Genomic DNA, 23,216 nt, shown 5'->3' with positions numbered 1-23,216 from the left:
AACTTCTAAATAATACAAATATAAACAATAATGTCAATATAGGAGATGTTCAAAATGCTCCCCACGAACGTCTTGGCAAAACCCTAACCGTGAATAGAAATTTCTTCTAACGTTACTCTCAGCATCTCAGATGTGATCGATCTAATCGCAAACGTTATTCGTCTTCGTAAGTTAGCTAAGTCAGTGGGTTTAATTTTGTATACAATACTTTTCACATATCCCCATAAGAAAAAGTCTAATGGCGTCAAATCGGGGGATCGTGGTGGCCATTCCATCGATCCTCGTCTCCCTATCCACCGAATTAGAAATATTTGGTTGAGGTACTGCCGGACATGGATTTGGTAGTGGGATGGTGCTCCATCTTGTTGAAACCATATCATATTCGCTGGAACTTGTGGGTTTCCTGGATCAGGATACAAGTTGACCAACGTTGGCAGTACATTATTTTGGAGCAATGCTAAATAATTGTCGCCATTCAAATTGCCATCTATGAAGAAGGGACCTATGATCTGATCTAAATAATTCCTGCCCACATGTTAACCTTCTCAGGGTATTGAGTATTGCCTTCTCTCATCTAGTGAAGATTTTTCCTGGACCAATAGTGGGCAATTTTGCCGATTAGCGTGACCTTGAAGAGTAAAAATGCATTCATCAGAAAACAAAACATGTTCTAATTGGATCACATTGCTGTCTAACCTTGCCATCATTTGTTTAAAAAAATACGTTCTCCTGTCTAAATCATCTTCCATGACCTTCTGAGTGTATATAATTTTATGATGCATTTTGTTTTCTTGTAATGTTCGAACAGATGTATGTGGGTGTTCCTAAATCTCAAGCATAACAGCCAATTTGGTATCCTCACGTATTGCATTGACAGCTTCTTTTCTTACCTTCCTAACAAGGCTCAGCTCGTGGAATTGCTTCTCTATTTTACTAATTGTCCCTTGAGATATGTGCGGCAAATCAGGAAATGCTTCGTGAAATAAACGAGCTACTTCCATTTACGCCCGTGTCTTATCTCCATAGCCAATCATCTGTATAATTGTAATTTTGTGCATTTCTGGTAAATGAACCATTTTTCTGGCTTTCGGTTAATGAAATTCAAACGACTATAGCACTGAACTACTTCTGCCATGGAACAATAAAACATCTGCTTTTTTAACATATCAATAAAAAAGAATGCTTACATAGTTTTTGCTTACTTTATCATTACCAAGACCTAAATGGGCAAGAAGTATTAAGACACTGGTAGCGACTATAGCGATTATAGCCGGAAAAGGTTTTATTTCGTTAGAGCTTACCATGAGTTGGCTTTAATGAAGCCAGGAAGCAGAAATATGCATTTCAACGAATGGTAGTACGTTGTAACGAAATCAAATACTGATTGTCTATTTCATTTTTAATATTTTACTCTAGTATGGAGTGTTAGGAAATCATTTTTTAAACGTATTTCTGCCTAGATGAATTGGCATGATGTGGATACAAATTATAAATCCCCATATCAGTTTTGCAACGTTTTGAAAAAACAAATTTAGGCTGAATCCTGAATTCGATTTCAGGTTTATATTCTTATTCCTAAATAGAATTACTATAGATTCACAAAGGCCTTCTCCAAGCATAGTACCATAGCAAAACTTTCAGCTATCGTGACGAAGGGCAATCTGCAATAAAAGCTGAAAACTCTCCTCTGCTCCAAGGTCAAACTATCCGTCAACCAACTAACAACATTCCAACAGCCACTTCTTTAAGAACCAAATATCTGCTTGTCAACCTTCCATCAAAAAACCATTCTTCGTTTGCATCATCCTTTAAAGACATTAGCGATCATCATTGCAAATTCTACTCTGTCTGCAGCGGTTCTGAAGAGTTCTATTGTTGTTTTTCCACTCTAATGCTTTAAATTTTTAAACCAGGATGTGCATCGTCTCCCCCGTGTTCTTTTTCCTTTCACTTTCCCCTATATACAATCACATATACTTTATTTTCGAACTGCTAATATATCCATTCAAATCACTTGGTCGCCTAAAGTGGTAAAACCATCAATTTCATGTATCAATTGTATTTATAAAATTTTACTTTACAAGATCCTACTCGTGTACTTGATAATGTGAACTCTGATCATAGATCTATATGCTGTGAACTTAAAAATAACTTTAATAAGATAAAGAGTTATTTTATTTATTAACGGCGTTATCATACGGACGCACTGAACTAATTCGTATATAACTTATTGCAAGACGACTGGACAACTTTGTACAATATTCAAGACACTATAGAAATCTTATTTACTTTTATAACATCTTTCAATATCATTTTGAGACATGCTTTTCTGTACGTAAAATATATATCCGCACAGAATGAGAACTGGGTAAATAGTAAAGTACAAAACTCAAGTAATAATTTAAGAGATTTATATCTTCTTTCTCAAACTTTTCATGAACTTAAACCAGTATATTTTCAAGCTAAAAAAATTTCCCGTAAAATATTGGTTGGAACAAAGAAAATATTTTATCAGAATCGGATTAAACATTCAGATAATACAATGTAAACTTACTGGCAAATTATTAATAATTTTAATACTTAATGCAAATATAAAGGGCAACGTCTTATCTATTGATGAGCCGTATATCATAGCCAGTTTGTTTAAAACATATACAAGGATCTTTAGAAATAGTTAAATATATTGTAAAACCAAATAATACTCCAGTTGTTAACATCTCAACAAAAAAAAATAGTTTTTTAGCCGATTACTTAGGAAGGAATATATGAATTACTAATAAGAAAATTTAAAATTACCAAATCTTATGGATATAACGACATTCTAAGCTTTATTACAAAATTTGTAATTGACGCAATAATTTCACCTCTTAGACATGTAACAAATTTATTATTCTGTGAAGGTAAATGTTCAGATAATTTGAAAGTGGCTAAGATTATTCTTATTCTAAAACAAAGTAATAAAGAATGATCTTGCAAATGACAATTTCGTCAGTCTTCAACAACATTTTTAAACATGTATTCTTATTAAATAATGCTACCCCAGTTTAGAAAACGGAATAGGTGAAAAAAAAGGGTTACTTAGTAAGAAAAGGTTAAAAGTATCTGATCGTTGTAAGTCATAGTCATAGGCCTTACTGTCAGATAGGTCTTATTTTTTATAAACAAAGGCCAAATTCGGAAAATATAATTTTTTATCTGTTGCATTTTTTATTATATTAGGAGCAATTTTTGTATTAAGAAGCTATTGTGCTATGAAGAGAGGGCTAATTTTAATTTTTACAAATTTAAATCCATCAAGAATTTGCCGAGATACATGCAAAAATCAATTTTATAATGGAAAACAATGACTTGAATTATGTTTAGACAATAACAGGATTATCATATAATAATAATAATAGGCGAGTCTTCTACATCTTACTCCGTTTCTCGCATCCTAATTTCCAGCGTTTTCTGTCGAAGCAAAATTCAGTTTTTAAATCTCTGACGGTCATTGCATCTTTCAAATCTTTTCTTCATGACCATCTTGGTCTACCTCGTTTTCAGTGAACAGAGTCCATTTTTCTATATTTTTTGACAATCTATTTTCAGGGATTCTCTGCAGGTGTCCCAGTTTAGTCTTTTGACTTCAATTGTATCTATTACGTCAATCAGTCAGTAGATCAATTTCCATTTTTCTCATAATGTCTTCGTTCCTCACCCTATCAAGTCTAGTGCTCCGGCAACATCGTTTCCAATAGTCTATTTCCATGGCCTGTCCAATCCTGAGAAGTATTTCTTCGTTACTCCCTGCTTTTGATGTTATTTGAACTCCCAAGTATTTAAAGGAATCAGTTGATTTTATAGTTCCCATTTTAATTTGTATGCTTTCTATGTTTTCTCCTACAATTAAGTAATCGGTTTTTTCTACATTAATTTTAAGGTCCCACTTAATGTACTCCCCTTCCAGTTCTCTAACCATATAGTCTATATCACTCTCGTCTTCAGCTAAAATGGCTTAGTCGTCAACGAAGTGCATCGTGTACAATCTCTTAATTATTAATTATAATTTGAATACTGCTTTAGTAACCTGCATATTATTTTCTCCAAGTATGGTTAAAATAATTTATATAATTATGAATATTATTATTTTTAACCTTGAATATTCCGCAGCGATATTAAAAAGTTAAATTTTTCATATTCATAACTTTTGTATTGCAGGCAATCGCAGGTACGAGTTTTCCCTACAGCGCCTACGGGCAACAGTTAAGTTACTGGTATCCTCAAAGTTATCCGACCGCAAGCTCTGCACAAATACAGGGACAGTTTCTAGGAGGAATGCAAGGATATGCTTATGGCCAATTTGGGGGATATCAGCAGTCGTATATGGGGTGAGATTGTTATTATAGTATTACAGTCAAGGACAAAAATACCGAATATTTTGGAATTTTCTAATTTTTGTTTTTTCAAAATAAAATCTGGTCAATCAAGTAGTTTATTGTGAAATAGAGTTTATTTTAACAAAGTTTAATGACTAGTTTTAAGTTTTTATGCGGGGAAAATTGCAAAAAAAATAAACACTTAATATTAGGTAAATAATGCTATTTTACTCTAAATTTAAATGCTAATTTAAATTGCTTAAATAAGTCTTTTTAACTAAAAGGAGTGCATGATCAGTAACGAGTATTCACCTTCTAGCTCTTATGACTGCTTGCATCCTTCTCGGCATGCTTGCAAGTAAATTTTGGACACATCCTTGGAAAATTGCATTCCATTCATACTGTGCAGCAAGCAAAAGCTGCTCTATCGTATTTGAAACGTTTAAGGTGATCACACATGTGCTCTATTGGATTTAAATCCGGGCTAAACAGTGGCCAATCCAATCTTCGAATTTGGACCTCATCAAGATAATTACTTATAATGGCAGCGGCATGTGGCCGAGCATTATCGTGCATTAACATGAATCTTTCATATCCAATGTAACCAACATATGGTAAAACATGATCTTGCAGGATTTTTTAAACGTAAGTGTCACCAGTCATCCGTCCAGTGCTGTGCGTACCTCCCAACTAATACCTTCCCAAAGAATTATGCCACCACCTATAAAACTAACGGTCTGGCCGAGACTGCAGCTGGCGAATCGTTCTCCGACTCTTCTGTAGACGTGGTTTTGACCATCTGGCTTGCGTAATAGGATTCTGGTCTCATCAGTGAAAAGAACATTTTTCCAGTTGACGATATTCCACTGAATATGTGTTCTTACAAATTCTGAACCACAAACTTTATGATTTTGGAGAATATGTAGAACTGTGGCGGGGCGCCTGAGCTTTAAGTTTGCTTCTTGTAATCTTCGTCTAACTGTTTCTGAACTCATATTAACTTGCCTAACATTTAATAGCTCATTTCTGAGGTGCATCGATGTTAATAAACGATTTCGTGTAGAATTAAGAACCACAAAACTGTCATATAAACGTCAAAATATTTCAAACCAGTTGAGTACATCAGACTACTATATAAGTATCATCAATAATCTAAAATTAATTTGAAATAATAGTGACTACAAAAAAAATTGGAAAATTCCAAAATATTCGATATTTTTGTCCATGAGTTTATATGTATATAAACTATTTGTACTAATATTATTTATATATAGTGTGTATGTGTGTTCATATCCATGTTTAAAAAATGCTTATAAGCCCTTTTTGTATTAATAAACATTTTAACAACCATAAGTACTGACTTGTTGTACTATCTTAGAGTTTATTCTACAAAAAAGAAAAGAGTAGGATCAATAAGAAGGTAATGGCTGTATATGGAATTAAAAGATACAACAGACCAGATTTTAATCTAATGTGCTTTAATTAAATGTTACTTTAAAATAAGTTTATTTTGATATTTAGATTTTTCATTTCGGAAATCGTTCCCATAATACACAATATTAATAAATTAAACAATTTTTTTTTTTCGTTACTTGGTAAAAGAATTCTTCTAATAATTTAATAAGGTTCTGAAACTACTTTCTTGTGGCATGACTTTAAATACTATATTTATATAGAAATAAGCCACAATTGATTGTAATGACAATTACATTTTACCTTAAAAAAATTTGACGTTTTGATTTCCACTCCGGAAATCGTTCACAAAAAATGTTAGTACTATCAATTAAATTATTTAATAATTGATTGAGTACCAAGAAGAAAATTGATGTATAAACTAGATCACTTTGGCATTCGCGGAGAACTTCTTGGGTGAATTAATGATTTTTTAACAAACCGGTAGTTATGTGCTAGAGTTAACATATTGCTGTCATCAAAAAAACAGTTTTAAGTGGTATACCACAAGGATCTATTTTAGCCTTTGACTACTATTTGTGTTGTATGCTAGTGATGTTAAATCTCATATTAAATCTAGGAAAGATTTCTACGAAGACGATAGAAAAATATTTGCTGACCCACTCTTGAATGGGCAAGACTTACAAAGTGACATGGATTCGATCTTCAAATGGTGTTCGGATTGGATGTTACCTCTAAATATAGATAAGTGTATAGTTTTACATTTTACGCGACTGGTTTCGCTTTAAAAGTTGTACAGTATCATCAGGACCTCAAGAAACTAGAGGATATCAGTACAAGGAATTATCTAAGTGTGTCATCAGTTATTCGAACGTCATTTTAAGGAGCCTGAATTCTCGATTTTAATTCGTGAAGCCATCGAAATTGAAAAACAGTCTAACAGCTAAAACACGCGCGATAACGCTAAAAGACTGCCGGCAACATGGCGACCGCTACTTTAGCGACCCCCCGCCCCAACTTATCCCAAAGCGACGGACTCAAAGAAGCGCACGAATATTTAAGAAAGATCATCAGTGGTTGAGGAAACTATATGATGTCAGGTCTGCTGCAGTGACAGATGAAACATCAGGAATAAACAATTCTGGAATACAACGTCAGAGTATAAAACCCGATAACTATGTAGCTTGACGCATGAGCAATGCCAACTATTATATCACTGATTTGTAATAAACTCGAATACTATTAAATAGAATAAGCGAGATAATTTGATCATTAATTAAATAAAATTAATAGGCTATTTGTTCGTGTAAATTATTTTGGTAATAAAACGTTCGTATCATAAACATTTTTCAGTAACTTTTGAGCGAGTGAAGTTTATCGGTTTAACGGTTGTATTTTTAATTTAATAGATTTAACCAATTTTGTTCGGAATCTGTTACATTGTGGTATATCAGATTTTATCAATTATCTCGTTCGGAATAAACATCAAATTATAAAATAAATTTTGTACGTGGCATTTAGGAAAACAAATCGCTACCTTTAATATTTAGCCAAATTCAGTTTCTTTAATTAAAATTAATTACTATTTAAATGGGAACAAGCCACAATTAAAGGTTAAATTACGTTTATTGACGTTTCAATTTCCACTTCGGAAATCGTTTTCAAAATACAAACATTAGTAAATTAAACAAATTTTTGTTTTTTTGTTACTTGGTGAAAAATTCTTCTAATAACTTAATTTTATCTGACTCATTTATATTGACAATTCAGACATACATTGTACATTTTAAAGTAGACGACTTTAAAATGATATTGCCAATATTGTTGAGTTGCGTTCCTGGGACGACTTTACTTGTAGGATAGTCCATTCGACTACATGAAATCAACTTTAACTTGAGAATATCCATCAGAAAGAAATCATAGCATGTAATTCGTCTTTAAAAAGACAAACACATGCCATGATGACAGTAAAATCTCCTGTTAGTGATTCCATTGTAAATTATGAGGGAAAACCAGGAAAAAAACCTCATAATACTATCCCGAATGGTAAGTATTTGGTCATGCATTTAGTTTACTTTCAATAAACACCAAATTCTGATTTTATACGTTTGTTATTTAAAAAATATAAATGATGTATCCTCTATATATGTTACTGACTTACTAATACTGTTCTTTTCCTTTTAATAACTTCCTCTTTTAATATGGGTAACCAAATCCTACTACATTCTGCAATTAGTCTCATTTAGCATAATTAGAGCCGGATCTTTGATTTTTCTCTTTTTACCATCCGTTTCTTTTAGGACTATATTTGAATCATTCCATTTAACCCTATGTTCATTATCCCATGCGTGTTTACATATTTGAGATCCATCAAATTCTCTATTTTTAATATAAGATTGATGTTCACTTATTCGAACATTTAATGGCCTTGATGTTTCACCTAAATAAAACTGATCGCATTCACAAGGTATTTTATAAATGCAACTATTTGTCCTTTCTTGTTCATTGTTAGGTTTGGTTTTAGACAAAATAGATCTCAATATGTTTTTTGTTTTAAATGTTGTTGAAATGTTCAATTTATTTCCTATCCTTTTCAGTTTTTCTGATAATCCTTTTATGTATGGTATTGTTATTTTCCTCGTATTATTCCTTGGGTATGCTGTAGGATCTCGATCTAAGTTGTTCTGTTCTATTCGGTCGATTGTTGAAAATCCTTATTTATAAACGATAAAGGATAACCATTTTTTAATAAAACAGATGTTAACAAATATTTTTCCTCCAAGAAGAAATTTTCGTTAGAACAAGTAACTTTGGCTCTATCGTATAAGGATTTAATATTTCCCTTTTTAATATTAATATTGTGATTTGATTTGAAATTTAAATATCTGTTGGTATGTGTTGGTTTTCTATACACCTAAGTCTCATACCCAGTATCGTTCTTAGAGATTAAAACATCCAGGAAAGGTAGTGTGTTATTATATTCCTTTTCCATGGTAAATGTTATTGTCTCTTCTTTATCGTTTATATCATTCAGGAATGTGTCCAACAACTCTGATCCATGAGGCCATATTGAGAATACATCGTCTACATATCTCCACCATACTGTGGGTTTTAAATTTTGTTTAGAAATAATATTTGTTTCAAAATCTTCCATAAATATATCGGCTAATAATGGAGATAAACTAGAGCTCATTGCTAGACCAAAATCTTGTTTATAGAATTCATTATTTAGTTGAAAATATGTATTATCAGTACATAATGTTAATAACTCCAAACTGATATGTTTAGTCTTGTTCTAGTTGCCAATGTATCATCACTCTTACCAAAGTATTATCTGAATTAAATTCAATATTGGATAATTTATTTAAAAAATGTTGTGTATTTTTTATAAATGTGTCATTTTTATTTGCAAATGGTTGTATATTTAATAAAAATTTTGATAGTTCACTACAAGGAAAATTCATGGTACTACAAATGGGTCTAATAAAGTTTATTATAAAAAAGTATTTGACAAACAAAAATACATCTGATATAAGCTTTTAGGAAATTTAGAATTATACAGGGTGTGCTGTTTAAAAATCTAGATGTAATGACATAAGAACAAAATAAAATGGTAGTGTGTGTCTCGCTATAGAAGGGACATTTAATACCATCATCCTCCAGCCTCGAAACATATATTACTGACTATATATGAACATTATTAATGTTTGTATTTTGAGAACGATTTCCGAAGTAGAAATTAAAACGTCAATAAATTTATTTTAACCTTCAATTATGGCTTATTCTCATTAAAATAGTAATATATTACTGAATATAAGTGTCTTTCCATTATTTCCAACTTCACCTATCTTTTGATCTAACTTAACTAACATTAACTAATCCATCAAATCAGATGAACCCATATATTTTTACTAAGATATGTTTAGTCTTGTTCTAGTTGCCAATGTATCATCACTCTCTAATTTTGTCTTGACTGTATTTAAAGTCTTATCTAATGGCACATTCATAAATAAACTATTTATGTCAAAACTTACCAAAGTATTATTTGAATTAAATTCAATATTGGATAATTTATTTAAAAAATGTTGTGTATTTTTTATAAATGTGTCATTTTTATTTGCAAATGGTTGTATAATATTTAATAAAAATTTTGATAGTTCACTACAAGGAAAATTCATGGTACTACAAATGGGTCTAATAAAGTCTATTATAAAAAAGTATTTGAAAAACAAAAATACATCTGATATAAGCTTTTAGGAAATTTAGAATTATACAGGGTATGCTCTTTAAAAATCTAGATATTATGCCATAAGAACAAAATAAAATGGTAGTGTGTGTCTAGCTATAGAAGGGACATTTTAATACCATCATCCTCCAGCCTCTAAACATATATTACTGACTATATATGAACATTATTAATGTTTGTATTTTGAGAACGATTTCCGAAGTGGAAATTAAAAAGTCAATAAACTTACTTTAACCTTCAATTGTGGCTTATTCTCATTAAAATAGTAATATATTACTGAATATAAGTGTCTTTCCATTATTTCCAACTTCACCTATCATTTGATCTAACTTAACTAACATTAACTAATCCATCAAATCAGATGAACCCATATATTTTTACTAACCTAACTTAAAGTTGAATATATTAGCAATACCGCTTTCGACCAATTTTTATTTATTTTCTTTGAGTTGTCTTTTCTTGGTCGCTAATGGTCACCCTATGATTATTCTATCTATATGTCGTATCCAATTACCCAAATGCTATATAGCTTGAATTGATCATTTCAACCACAATACCTTAGCACTAACAAATTTTGTAATATATCGCTAAAAACCATACAAAATCGATTTTAATTTTGCAGCTAAATATTACATGTATTGGTACTTTTAGTTCCCGAGACTGAAAGAAAACTTTGAGTATACTATTTTTAGTTTTTCTTATGTTTACTAATATTTGCATTAGTAAATCGCCTTCATTTATAGAGATTTATTTACCTTTCCTAGTATGGGGCTCCAAGTACCTACTGCAGCAACTGCCTGGCAAGGTATTCCAAGCCAGCCACAGATACCAGCTACACCCCAACAGATGACAGCCCCTACAGCTTCACTGCAACAGCCAGGGATAGTGTTCCCCATACAACAATATCAAGTAAGTAGTTTTTTATTGTAGTGGAAACGAATTACCGCTTGGCAAGCACGATTGCTTCTGCTCTTAAGAGTCACCAATTACAGAAAGAATGATCCCAGCTTTAATTATGATTTTTAACGTTAATCGAGTATTTTCCAATGATAGGAAAGGTAAATTACCCAACATAGTCCAAAAATAAAACTGGTTAAATCAGAGAATAAAATCTAATTTAATAGTCGTGCAAAAAAGTATGCCTTCTATTGGTAAGGTTACATCACAAGAAATATAGAAGACTATTAAACATTGTGTAATAACACCAATTATTTGCCCAAAGCTAAATAATCCTGTCAAACAAAAGACAGAGTTAGTTATAGATTTTTAAGCCAATAAGCCCACGACTCAGATGCTTAAGAATGAGGGGCAAGTTATTTAATATTAATCTTATACACGGTCCAATACAGAGGACAAGGAAAACAAAGAAAAAGGCCAATTCTATGATGAATTGGAAAACACATATTATAGTTGTTCCAGAAATGACACTAAGACAGTAATCGGAGGTCCAAATGCAAAAAACGGAAGGTAGGAAATATACCTATCCATCATCTATTAAAATAGTTTCTACAATAACACCAATTTGAATGAGAATGAAGCACACATCTTTCATAGCAAGCAGCTATAGATGCTAGGCTAAGAATGGGAGAAGCACCAAAACCCGCCACAATATTAAACCCCTACAAGATCTGCAAACACTACAAACTAATGAAAAGTGGGGAAAATGTATCACTTATATTAAAGACGCAGCAAGAAGAATTCGCAAAAAAACAACATAAAGATCATTCAAAAGATGAGAAGTACTTACGTAAAAGACAACAGCGAAGTTTTGAAAATGGACAATTGGAAAAACTTAAAAAGGTAAAAGGACAAAATCAAACCAGAAAATTCTATACAACCCTGAATGATCAAAGAAAAAATTCAAACCAAGGCCTTCTTGAATTTAAAAAGTACAGGATGCAATAAAATACCAAAAAAATAATAAACCTCAGAAAGTCACGGCATATCCACAAACCTTGGGGTTCTTGAGAGCTGAGGGTTCTTCTGAAATTCCTGAAATGTTAGTTCAACGGAATACAAAATATCCATCTACCACTACAATAGTTTCTTTATTTAGTAACAAACATTCCTACGCACAAAATTTATAAGATGTGCTAAAAGATGAAAGGTTATGAATAAACAAAGCTGTATCTAGTGAATATGGTGGAATTTGTACCAATGTTGACTTTTTAACATGGCCTGTATAACCTCTGACATATTATGATAATAATAGATTATTTTTTATCTACAAAAAGTCTTTTATAGCGCATTATTGGATCTAGCTCGATTTTTATCGCGTTTTTAATCGATTTAATCAAGTAAAAAAATCCTATTTTCATTTCAAAAAACGGATGCTTTATCCTACCTGTACGATTTTTGTCTTTCGCAATCAACAACCGGATTTAGCTCACTTTGCAATCTATGAAGCAATCGGTCTAAAGTTAACGAACAATTTAATCTGTCAATCGCTTTCTTAAGCCTAATTCATTGTACAAAATATGTAAAATTTCTTTATTTAAGATGACTGTAGCCTTACCAAATTCACTCTTTGTTAATCGTCCATAACCATGCCACGTACATAAATAATAGTTTCTTCAATAACAAAGCGTTTGGACGTCCAAAACAAGCTTCATTGTAAAGATTTGAACGACCATTTTGAAAATCATTAGACTACCTGCATACAATTATTTGATATAATAATAATTATTTCAGTATTTTCTAACGTTAATTTTTACATCTGCATGTCGTTTTGCTGAGATTTCTTGGCTTATATTACATGCTTATCAACCTCTTCTCTGTTTATGTCTTCGAGCTTAATTTACTTAATTTATTATAAGTAACTTCTGTATTTTGATCAGATCAATAGTTACTACTAGATTCCCGGATGTTTATTTTAATTTTATTAAAATGAACATTATTTCCTCTAGATTTTCTGCTATTAATTCTGCGTCATTAGAAAATTGTAGATGAAATTTCCAGGGCTCTTCAATCAAGGTTTATTCAAACATTAACTTTTATTTTATTTCCTTAAATCGAAAGGAAATATTAACTACAGTATTGTACTTATTGTACTTTTCCGCTATGCCATTCATTCTATGGTACGATAGTGTTACACGATCGTAGTAGATATATTTGGGTGTGTATTTGGATATATGACCGCAGCTCGTGAGCTTATCTGCGAGTGTGTGTTAATTTAATTTTAACACATATAAAGTTAATGATTAGCTATTATGTCATATTCTCAGTTAATCCACGGGTATTTATTTGGTTTTACTTAATTCACACATATCCTATAGTCAGTCATATACCCACAGAATGTTCTCTTTTAGTCATTGTCAGTTGCCGTGTTGAAGATAAAATCCCTACTCAGCCTGTCCTGCATGGTGTACTAGTAAGCATACATTCATAGTATTATCCTTCTCTCTTGAGCTTTGTTAAGAGATCAACAACCACTATCCATTATACACTGATCAAAACGAAAAAGAAGCCACTTTTAAAGATGTTCGTAGTTTGAACTAATTCTTTTTATAATTTTATTATTTTTATTTAATTACATCTAAGGCTTTTCGCAATAAATATAACAAAATTTTTATTACTTAACTGTAAATTGTCTTGTGGAAAAAATAATAAAATAATTAATGTATAAATATCGATTTATTTTTTTAATAACATCGTTGCTAACACGCTCAATAATATCAAAGCGGGAGTTACCGTTAACGGAAAATTAATTAACAACTTAGGATATGCAGATGACACTGTGATCATTGCAACGAGCATAGAAGGCCTAAAACATCTAAACGAAAGCTTAAGTATAAATAGTGATGAGATGAGAATTACTGTAACCGCTTGAAAAATTATGAATTTGAAAAATGAAAAATGAAATGATAAAGACCGGCGTATTACACGTAAATAATACTGGAACCAATCAGCCGATAGGGATCGACGAAAACAATCCAGATTCTGCTAGGCATTAGATAAGGATGTATACTTTCACCTCTATTATTTAATCTATACTCAGACAAAATATTTAGTGAAGTCTTGGAAGGTCGCGAACATGGAATACTTCTAAATGGAGAAAGTCCCCATCCAACGATGAAAGTGAAAGATTTGGACTAGAAAAACTTATCAAAAACTAAACTTATGGTAATCATCAAAAATAAAATTAAAGACGCTCAACTTCTGATCAAGAATAAACCAGTAGCCCGAGTAAAACAATTTACCTATCTTGAAAAATAATAAGCGAACAATGGCATCACTCACAGGAGATAAAAAAAATAGACAAGGCTTGTAGTGCATTCAAAAACACGACGAAACTCTTTAAAAGCCACAACGTTAATCCGACTCCTACGACATTATATCTTCTCAATCCTATGAAGTTGAATCCTGGATACTTACTGAAAAGATGAGCAGAAACTTAAAGCCTTTGAGATGTGGCTATACAGCTAAATCCAAAGGATATCATGGACGGACGAGATAATCAACGAGACCATCCTACGAAGAATGGGGAAAGAAAGAGAAGTAATATACACAATTAAAGAAAAATTAAAGATTTTTAAAAGAGAGAATTAAAAAAAATTAAAGAGGGAAAGTTAAAAAATGACATTAAATATAGATTACTAAAAATAACTAAGGCAAAGTATTGGGAAAGAAAAGAAAAGAAAATACCTGAGGAAATATTTCTTCGCAACAACAACTAATCATTAAAGCATCAGTCAATAAAATAATTATAGCTAGAACGATCGATAATATTCGAAACGAATAGGCATCAATAGAAGAAGAAGAGAACTATTTAACCAAGCAGTAGAGATAAGACTTAAGACTAAGGCCAGAAGACTTACGAGATTTACAGTGAACCCTTTATGGGATAGTACCTAAGTCAAACCCTGCTCTATAGAAGGAGTTTCACGACAAGCCTACACTATCTATATATCGGAAACTATCTTTTTAACTATCTACGTATACGATAGTTATACAAATTAATTTATGGGAATCACAAGTTATAATGAACTTCATGTTCTTCTTCTCATGGCGCTGTCTCCTTTCGAAGATTTCTGCGGATGAGCGGTCGAATCATCTCCTCGGGTCTTTCAGCCACGAGTTCTGGCGTCTTTCTACTGATCTTTTGCCCTGTACTTTTCCTTCCAGTATAACTTGAAGTAATTCGAATCTTTCGCCTCTCAACACATGACCCAAGTATTGCATTTTCCTCTCTTTGATTATTCTTAGTAATTCTGTTTGTTTACACATGCGACGAAGTTCCTCAACATTAGTAACTCTTTGTACCCATGAAATTCTCAACATTCGTCTGTATATATACATCTCAAAGGCATCTATTCTTTTTTCTATTTTAAAGTCCATTGTCCAACTTTCACAGCCATACAATAAGACGTAATATCTGATCATTCGGATTCTAAGCTGCAGGCTAAGGTCTGATCTTGTAAAAAATGTATCATCAGTATACCTATTTGATGTTGTCTATGCTGATTCCGTTAATCTTAATTCCGCCTTGGACCTCGTCTAATACTTCTCTGAATATAGACTCACAATACCAATTAAACAGTAGCGGTGATAAGATGCAACCCTGTCTCACTCCTCGTCGGATTTGTATATCTTCGGATGTTGTGTGCTCTATTTCAATTGTTGCCGTTTGGTGCCAGTATAGTTCTGAAATAATTCGCAAGTATTGTTCGTCAACTCCAGTTGTTCTCAGAATTTCGATCATCGTTAGATGGTAAACGCAGTCAAATGCTTTCCGATAGTCAATAAACCATGCATACTTCATGTAGGCTTCATTTTTTTCTTTTAGTACATTCTTGAATTCATTGTCAAACCAATGATTTTTACGGGCACGTTTTTGCTGTTCCTTTTTCATCTTTTGCTGCTGCTTCAATATCTTCCTTTATTCTGCTCTTATAGAAGTCTATATCTTTCTGGTCTTCATTTACATTTTAATTCCTTTGCCTGTTGGTGACATTTTCCGAGTAATGTTCTGCAATTGTTGCATCTTGCAACTTTTGCACATTCCATTTTTTATATCTATTTTATTTAAGACAATTGATTTCAATAAAATTATAAAATTTAATCTTTATACAAAATTATAAACTTTTTTCAATTCAATTATAAAATATATGGCGTGTCATTTATGAATATCCTTCATTTTGAAATTTGATTTCGATATATTATTCCTGAAATAGCGTTACCTACTCTTTATGGGCAAAGGTTTTCAAGGCATTATGTTGATAAATGGATAAGCTATTAACTTTGAAAAGTTTGTCTCTATCTGTAGAATTTTTCAAAAAAAAATAACTCAAAAATTATGAAATTTTGACCTATGGTAACTACCTGATACAAATTTCGTCTAGAATTTTATGTAGAATCTAACAATGTAATAGTATACAAAGCATAGACAGTTTAATCTCATTGTGAAATATCTTGTATAATATTTACTAATTATTGTATGAATTTATTGAGTAGATTGTAAATAAAGAAAGAATATACTTTTACTTTTTCGTCTCGTAGTACTATATCGTCAGAGCCTGGAGCTTTTCCGTTCTTCAATTTGTTAATTGCTTGTAATGTTTCATCTATTTTGGGGTCCTCTACCGGTAGGTCCACCCCAAAATATATATTTTCTCCATGTTCTTCCTCTTGATGTATGTTTAGTAAAGTTTTGAAATATTCTTGCCATGTTTGGAGCAGTTCTTTTTCATTTATTATTATTTCATCATTTTTTCTGAGTACAGACACGCATCTAGGTCTGAAGCCTTTCTTTTCGTTTGATACTGATTTGTAAAATGCTCGACTATTTGACTGTTGCCTATTCCTTTCAATTTCTTCATATTTCTGTTATTCGTACTTCCTTTTTCTCTTTAATTAATTTTCTTGTTTCTCGGCGTGAAGTTGCATAATTTTCTTTACTTTCTGCTGTTCCTTGTTGAAGCATAATGTTTCGCTTTATCTGTCTGTCGTGTAGTTTTTCTTGGCATTCTCTATCAAACCATTTCCTTGTTTTCTTCCTGCTTTTTCCTATTATTAGTTCGGCTGACTCCGTAATTTATTTTTCCATTTGTTGCCACAGCATTTCGACATCATTGCTCTGGTCTACTGTATTTAGATGCTGTTTAATTTCTTGTTTGTCTTTCTCGATGTTCTACTGTCCCAATGCTTTGTTAGCCTGAGGTTTCTCTGAAGATATTCTCAACCTGATTTTTGCTGTTACTCTGTATCTCCATCTGCTCCCTTGAGGCTCTTACATCCAGCACATTACTTCCATATCTAGCATCGATAATTACGTGGTCAATTTGGTTCCGCGTGGAGTGGTCTTAGAGACCCAAGTCTGTTTATGAATGTTTTTATGTTGGAACATAGTAGACTTTACAAGCATATCGTTAGCAGATGCTAGCTCTACGAGAATTTGTCCATTGTCGTTTGAGATATCGTGGAGGCTGTGTTGTCCTATTGTCGGTCTTAGGTTAGGTTCTTTGCCAATTTTTGCATTGAAGTCTCCACAGATTATCTGCATGTCTTGTTTGGGGATTTTCACAAGCGTTTTTTGACCGTTCGTCAAAACCGTTTTGATGTTTGTCTTTATCTTCTGTCGGAGCATGTGCGAATTTAATTGAGATATTGTACCATCTTCCTTTCAGTCTAATATAACAAAGTCTTTCACTAATGGGCGTAAAACTTATAATACTGTTCAGGTATTCTTCTCGTACTACGAAACCTGTGCCAAACTCGTGTTTTCCTGTCTGGTTTTCACTGTAGAAAATGACCGCCTTGTCTATTTTTATGTTTTCCGTGTCTAGCCACCTTAGTTCTTGTATTGCCGTAATGTCCATTCCTACTTTTTCTAACTGTTTTATTGCATGTATAGATGCTCCCGTCCGGTACCAACTTAGAACATTTCATGTTCCAACATTCAAAGTCCTTTTCCATTACTATTGTCGTTTTCCATATGTATCTGTTCGATTCCAAGGAGCAGTTTTCATAACAGACTGTTTTTTATAAGGACAGGTGGTTGGTCTTACGCTTAACCCTCCTCCTTTATCCGGGCTTGGGACCGGTAAGAAAGACTGTTAAGCTACTCGATCCACCCAACAGTCATTCCAGGCGGAGTTATACGAACAGGAATATTTATATCTCTTCTACTTGCCACGTATTTCAGCTTTGCGGCTTCATCAAACACAGCTTGCTCGAATAAATCGTAAATTGTAAATTGTATATTCTAAATCTCAATAAATAAATAATAAAAGATATATTATGGTTTAGTTTATGACCTGCCTTTCAATTAAAGGCAGTATAAAGGAATTTTAAATATCAAAATTTCCTCAAAGAGTCGACAAATGTTTTTCATCCTTTTTTAATTTAAAAGTAATAATATCTACAGATAAAAAATAATGCTTTTCAAACTCTTCGTAATGATGGCCATGTTAAATAGTTGGTACTGTAATTTGAAGTTAAACTCACTTCACTGTTCTTGCAAACTAATACTCCTTTACTTCCGAACTACTACATTTAAATGATTCAGGGTTGTATCAGTAACAGACCCATATCATTAAAATAACTACACGCAATTGCAAGCATGCATGCCGGAGGAATATCTTAAGGCTCTAAATGACGCACGTACTCGTATGCCCTCCGCATTGACCGTGTTAATAAGCTTTGTTTATTGTTGAAACTAGCTGTAAAATGACTGCTTAAAAATCGTTTTATTTTCTGCTTTCAGGCACAATGAAAAAGACACAATTGTCAACACACCGATCTAGTGATATTTTAAAAAAATTCCAACAAGAAAGATAACATTATCAGTAGAAGAAATATTCGCGGATCAGTAATTGTGCCAAATTTCAAGTAGTTTCAATGAACACACAACTGTAGAAGTCCTAAGTCCATCCATTTTAAGTAGAGCTGGCGAGGACTAGAGCTGTATGAGTGATGAAAAATTACTGCACTGCCTAGGCAGAGCCTAGTACACGCCTAGCTCACCTGGTTTCACAACTTTGCATGAAATCTGTAATTTTTACGTCTTTTTGGCAGCTGGGAGAAGAAGATTGGCTCCTAGTATGATCCAGTCCCCATAGATCTGTCTGGTGACCTTTGTGACCTTTGGAGTTCGTACAGTGTGCTCTGCAGCTATGGATCAATTCAGTTTACTTGAGTTACCTGTATTTCGCGCTAGGACTGTTAAACACATCAAAAAATTAATATAGAATATAAGAATTTATATTTATAAAGAAATGCAAGCGGTTTCTATGTTTGACTTGTACAAACGCAAGTAGAATAGGAATGAAATTAGATAGGTTAGATGATAGTTATGTAATCCTGAAACACGAATCCCCATAGTACAGGCGTTCTCAAAATATTTACCACGTATGGATTTTATTGAGGTGGTATAATAAGCAATTTAATTAGTTATAAATTTACTTTATTACTTTAATACCACTATGATTTTGTTACTTATTTCTTATTGAACTGTTGAATGTTTTTGTTAAATTTTTATATATTATGGCAAAGGTTTTGGGATATCCTGAACTAAAGAACTACCGTAAAATATCGGATCAGTTTACAAAAAAATTATCAAAAATTTCCTGTATATACAGATACCAGTCACTAATAAGTCTTATTGAAGCCAAATGTTAATATGCTTTTTCTAGTATTCACTCTTTATTTAATAAGGCGCATATTTTCCTTTTTTACACAAGTATCCTTATGGAAATGTAGCGAAACTAACAAGAATATTATTTTTAATATATTTTTTAACAAAACTTTTGAATGTTTAATACAAAATATATCTAATTGTAAGAAAAAACATTATACTTAAAAAGTAATTTCAACTAAAACCAATAGTTGCCTACTTCACTGGATTCCTTTAGTACATTTATGTTATAAAAAACGTTCTAAATGAGTGTAGGCTTTCACATCAAGTATTTTTTACTGATATATATTGTTTTCGGTATTTATAGTCCGTGGCCCGGAATAACTTCTACTGACGTTTCATCTGCTGATGTAGCAAATATAATAGTATGGGAGGTAGCCTTACATTTGATCAAGTGATTTCATATCGATTGAAAATCGTACAATAATAGTTTTCTCCTAAGCTCTAAACGTCAGCTACTCCAGTAGCATTATAGATAAATGCGACAGCCTAAGAAAATTGCCAAAAAAATTATGTTTAAGCAACATTCATACCATTTTAAAAATCATGGGAAGGTTTTGGAAATCATTTTTAACTAAAACTAAAAAAATCTTTGTTTAGATGTTCACCACTGATTGTCCTGTCAGGTGAACTGTGAGGCGATTATGCTTCTCTTATCCTTTCTCTTTCCTTTAAGTATCAGTTGTTGCAATGTGTATGATTCTCCTCATAATATACACTCGCGATCATAAAATCCGGGTCACCTTGAAAATTTCAAGTTTCTGGAATATTTTTGCCTCTGGTGCAGTAATAACCTTTTTTTTAGGCTAACGTATTTTTTTTTTGTTATCAATGTTTGTTTTGAAAGAAAAAAAACGGTTTTTATTGTTTTTTATTGAAAAAGCAGAAAACAAACCAAATAGTTGATAAAACAGGTATACGAAAAAAATTGAAAATACAGAACGTGGTAAAACGTCAGTGAAATTTCAATGACTAATATCGTGTATTGCCTCCACTTGCTCTAATGACCTCTTGCAGACGACGGGGCATACTCTTAATCTTTCTCCTGATTACATGTTGTGGTATGTTATTCCACTCTCTCACTAACAGATCCTTAAGCTCCTGTACGTTGTTAGAAGGAGATGTTAGGGGTTGAATACGTTTTTTCAAATCGTCCCAGATATGTTCAATGGGATTTAGGTCCGGAGACCTAGCTGGCCAGGGTAACCTCGTAATTCCAACCTCGTCCAAGTATTGCATACTGATCGTGGCAACGTGCATTCGCGCGTTATTCTGCATAAAAACGACGTTTTCTCCAAGCCTTACCATGGTATGCATAACATGTTCTTCCAGAATCTCCGTAATGTCCCTTCGTGCAGTTAAGGACCCATTTTCGATGAAGGGTAATTCTGTGCAGAAGTCGGAAGATACACCTCCCCAAGCTATGACTGAGCCTCCACCAAATGGCATTTTTGGAGCAATGCAAGCTTGTGAAAATCATTCAGCGGTTCTCCTCCAGTGCATCCAGTTAGGCAGAAACGGGATTCATCTGAGAATAACTCTTTGCTCCAATCGTTAATTCTCCAATGCGCGTATTGTCGAGCAAAAGCTAGTCGTGCAACTCGATGCGCCTGGCGAAGTGGCGGTCCTGTAGCCATTGCCCGAGAAGATATCCCAAAAGAACGAAATCTTCTCCTGACTGTTGCAACGCTAACATTGCGATTTCATACTTCCTGTAGACGATTTCGATGCATAATCGCAGTTGAGGTTCGATTTCGTAAAGAAAACGGTCATCTCGTACCGTGGTCATTCTTCTTCGTTCAGAGCCAGGTCGTCTGGATAGCAAACCCTTCTCCTGAAAGCGTTGAAGCACTCGTTGAACCGTAGAAAGGCCAACAGTTCTTGCGACTTGTCGTTGAGTGTGACCGTCTTTTACAAACGCAACAATTTGTGCCGTTTCAACAACAGTCAAGGGTATTTTTGGCAAAAAATAAACAATAATAAACACTAATAATGGCACTAATAAACATTAATGGTGGCAATAATAAACGTTTGTTCGTTGCGTTTGAACAGAAAGTCGAAGCACAAATAAGACATTTAAAACAAGCGGCAATTACAAATACCGTTCATTTTGAGAAGTGTGCGCTTTCCCGCGAAATCGGCACTATTGAAATTCTTTGTTGCAAAGGAAACCGCTAAGCCGACAACAGTTCCCAGAAACATGCATTAGTTTGTATTTTTGTTATTATTATTTACGATAAAGCTCGTTAAAAATGACATATCGGTGATTTTCAAGTTGATCCGGATTTTATGATCGCGAGTGTAGTATGCAGTCTTTTTACCTTTTATATTTTCCAAAGTTTCTCTATTTTCGAGGCAAGTTCTAGGTAAAATGACCTCATTTGGGACTCTCCCTTATGAATCTACTAGCCGTTAACGTCCATGCTTCTATTTCATACAACAGAACAGGCCAAACTTACCACTGAAGCATCTTAAAGCTTAATATGAAATCTAATCTATAGCCATGGCGATGAGTCAGAAACCTACCAAGTTTTTGACTTGTACTACTTTGCATTTTATTTTAGTCTTAGCATCTCAAATATCATTTAGCAGACAATCCAATTACTTAACCAGCTCTATTTCTTGTCCAGATACGTATATATTGCTTTTGGATAATCATTTCGCCCTATAATCATCATTAACTTTGGAGAGATCGAAGAGAAGACCTTAAAATTCGTCGATGTTATCGGCCAATATCGCTGTCATCGGCATACCTAATGTTGTTATTAAAAATGCCATTCACTTAAATAAACTTACTAGAATCTGTTACTGCATCTATGAATTTCAACACTGATTGCCAATATATCTTATTATTGTTGAATAAACGGGAAGATATTCTGTTCCCTGCAAGTCCGTGAATGATAAATTCTTGAAAACTGACTCCAGTCACTGGCTTCTTAACATTGCTTACCATGTGTTGAATAATCTCAAAAAATGCTTTAAAAAAATGGCCCATTAGACATAATATCTGATGATCTCTACAGAATTTAGCACATATAGTGGTATCGATATCGTTAAAAAGCTTAACGATTATATTTAGATTTTTTCCATTAAGAGGCTTAATTGTTTCCTTATATATCATCTAGTCCTAAGGCTTTTTTACGTTTTAATAATTTAATAGTGTACACAACTTCATAATTCAAAATTCTGGACTAATTCAAATTGCCCTCCAATTGTGGTGAGTTTTTATGGGCCACTGAATAAATTAAATTGATTCAATGTAAAATGCATCGCTACCTCTCGTACTATAAAGGCGATACAGCAACTAATAAAATGTTCTCCTGACTTCTTGACCGGAAGAACAGTTTGAAGAACATTCCAATATTTGTCGCATCACCTTTAATTAATATCAGCACCAGCAGACGAAACTTCAGGATAAAAAAATTCCAGACTGTGGCATACGAGCCCTAAACACAATGTATTATTAAAATCCAACTCTCAATCAATTAAATAAAGTTTATTCAAAATACGAAACAAAAAGGTATTAGTCAGTTCATAATTCCTCTTCTTCTTCTTAGTCAGTTACCTG

General features: G+C 32.9%; 1 protein-coding gene across 1 annotated transcript in view; it reads left to right on the top strand.

The window, feature by feature from the left end:
- The window catches only part of LOC140452550 (nucleolysin TIAR-like), a 364,201-nt gene extending 345,089 nt beyond the window's left edge, over positions 1 to 19,112 (top strand). The window contains exons 7-9 of the mRNA XM_072546876.1: positions 4,198 to 4,367; positions 10,779 to 10,923; positions 18,719 to 19,112. Of these exons, the coding sequence (XP_072402977.1) occupies positions 4,198 to 4,367; positions 10,779 to 10,923; positions 18,719 to 18,727 (324 nt within the window). The 3' untranslated portion in view covers positions 18,728 to 19,112. The remainder of the gene's footprint in view (positions 1 to 4,197; positions 4,368 to 10,778; positions 10,924 to 18,718) is intronic.
- Positions 19,113 to 23,216: the final 4,104 nt, after the last annotated feature.

This window comes from Diabrotica undecimpunctata, chromosome 10 (genome assembly GCF_040954645.1).
Source record: "Diabrotica undecimpunctata isolate CICGRU chromosome 10, icDiaUnde3, whole genome shotgun sequence".
NCBI lineage: Eukaryota > Metazoa > Arthropoda > Insecta > Coleoptera > Chrysomelidae > Diabrotica > Diabrotica undecimpunctata.
This window is presented reverse-complemented; position numbering and strand designations above follow the sequence as displayed.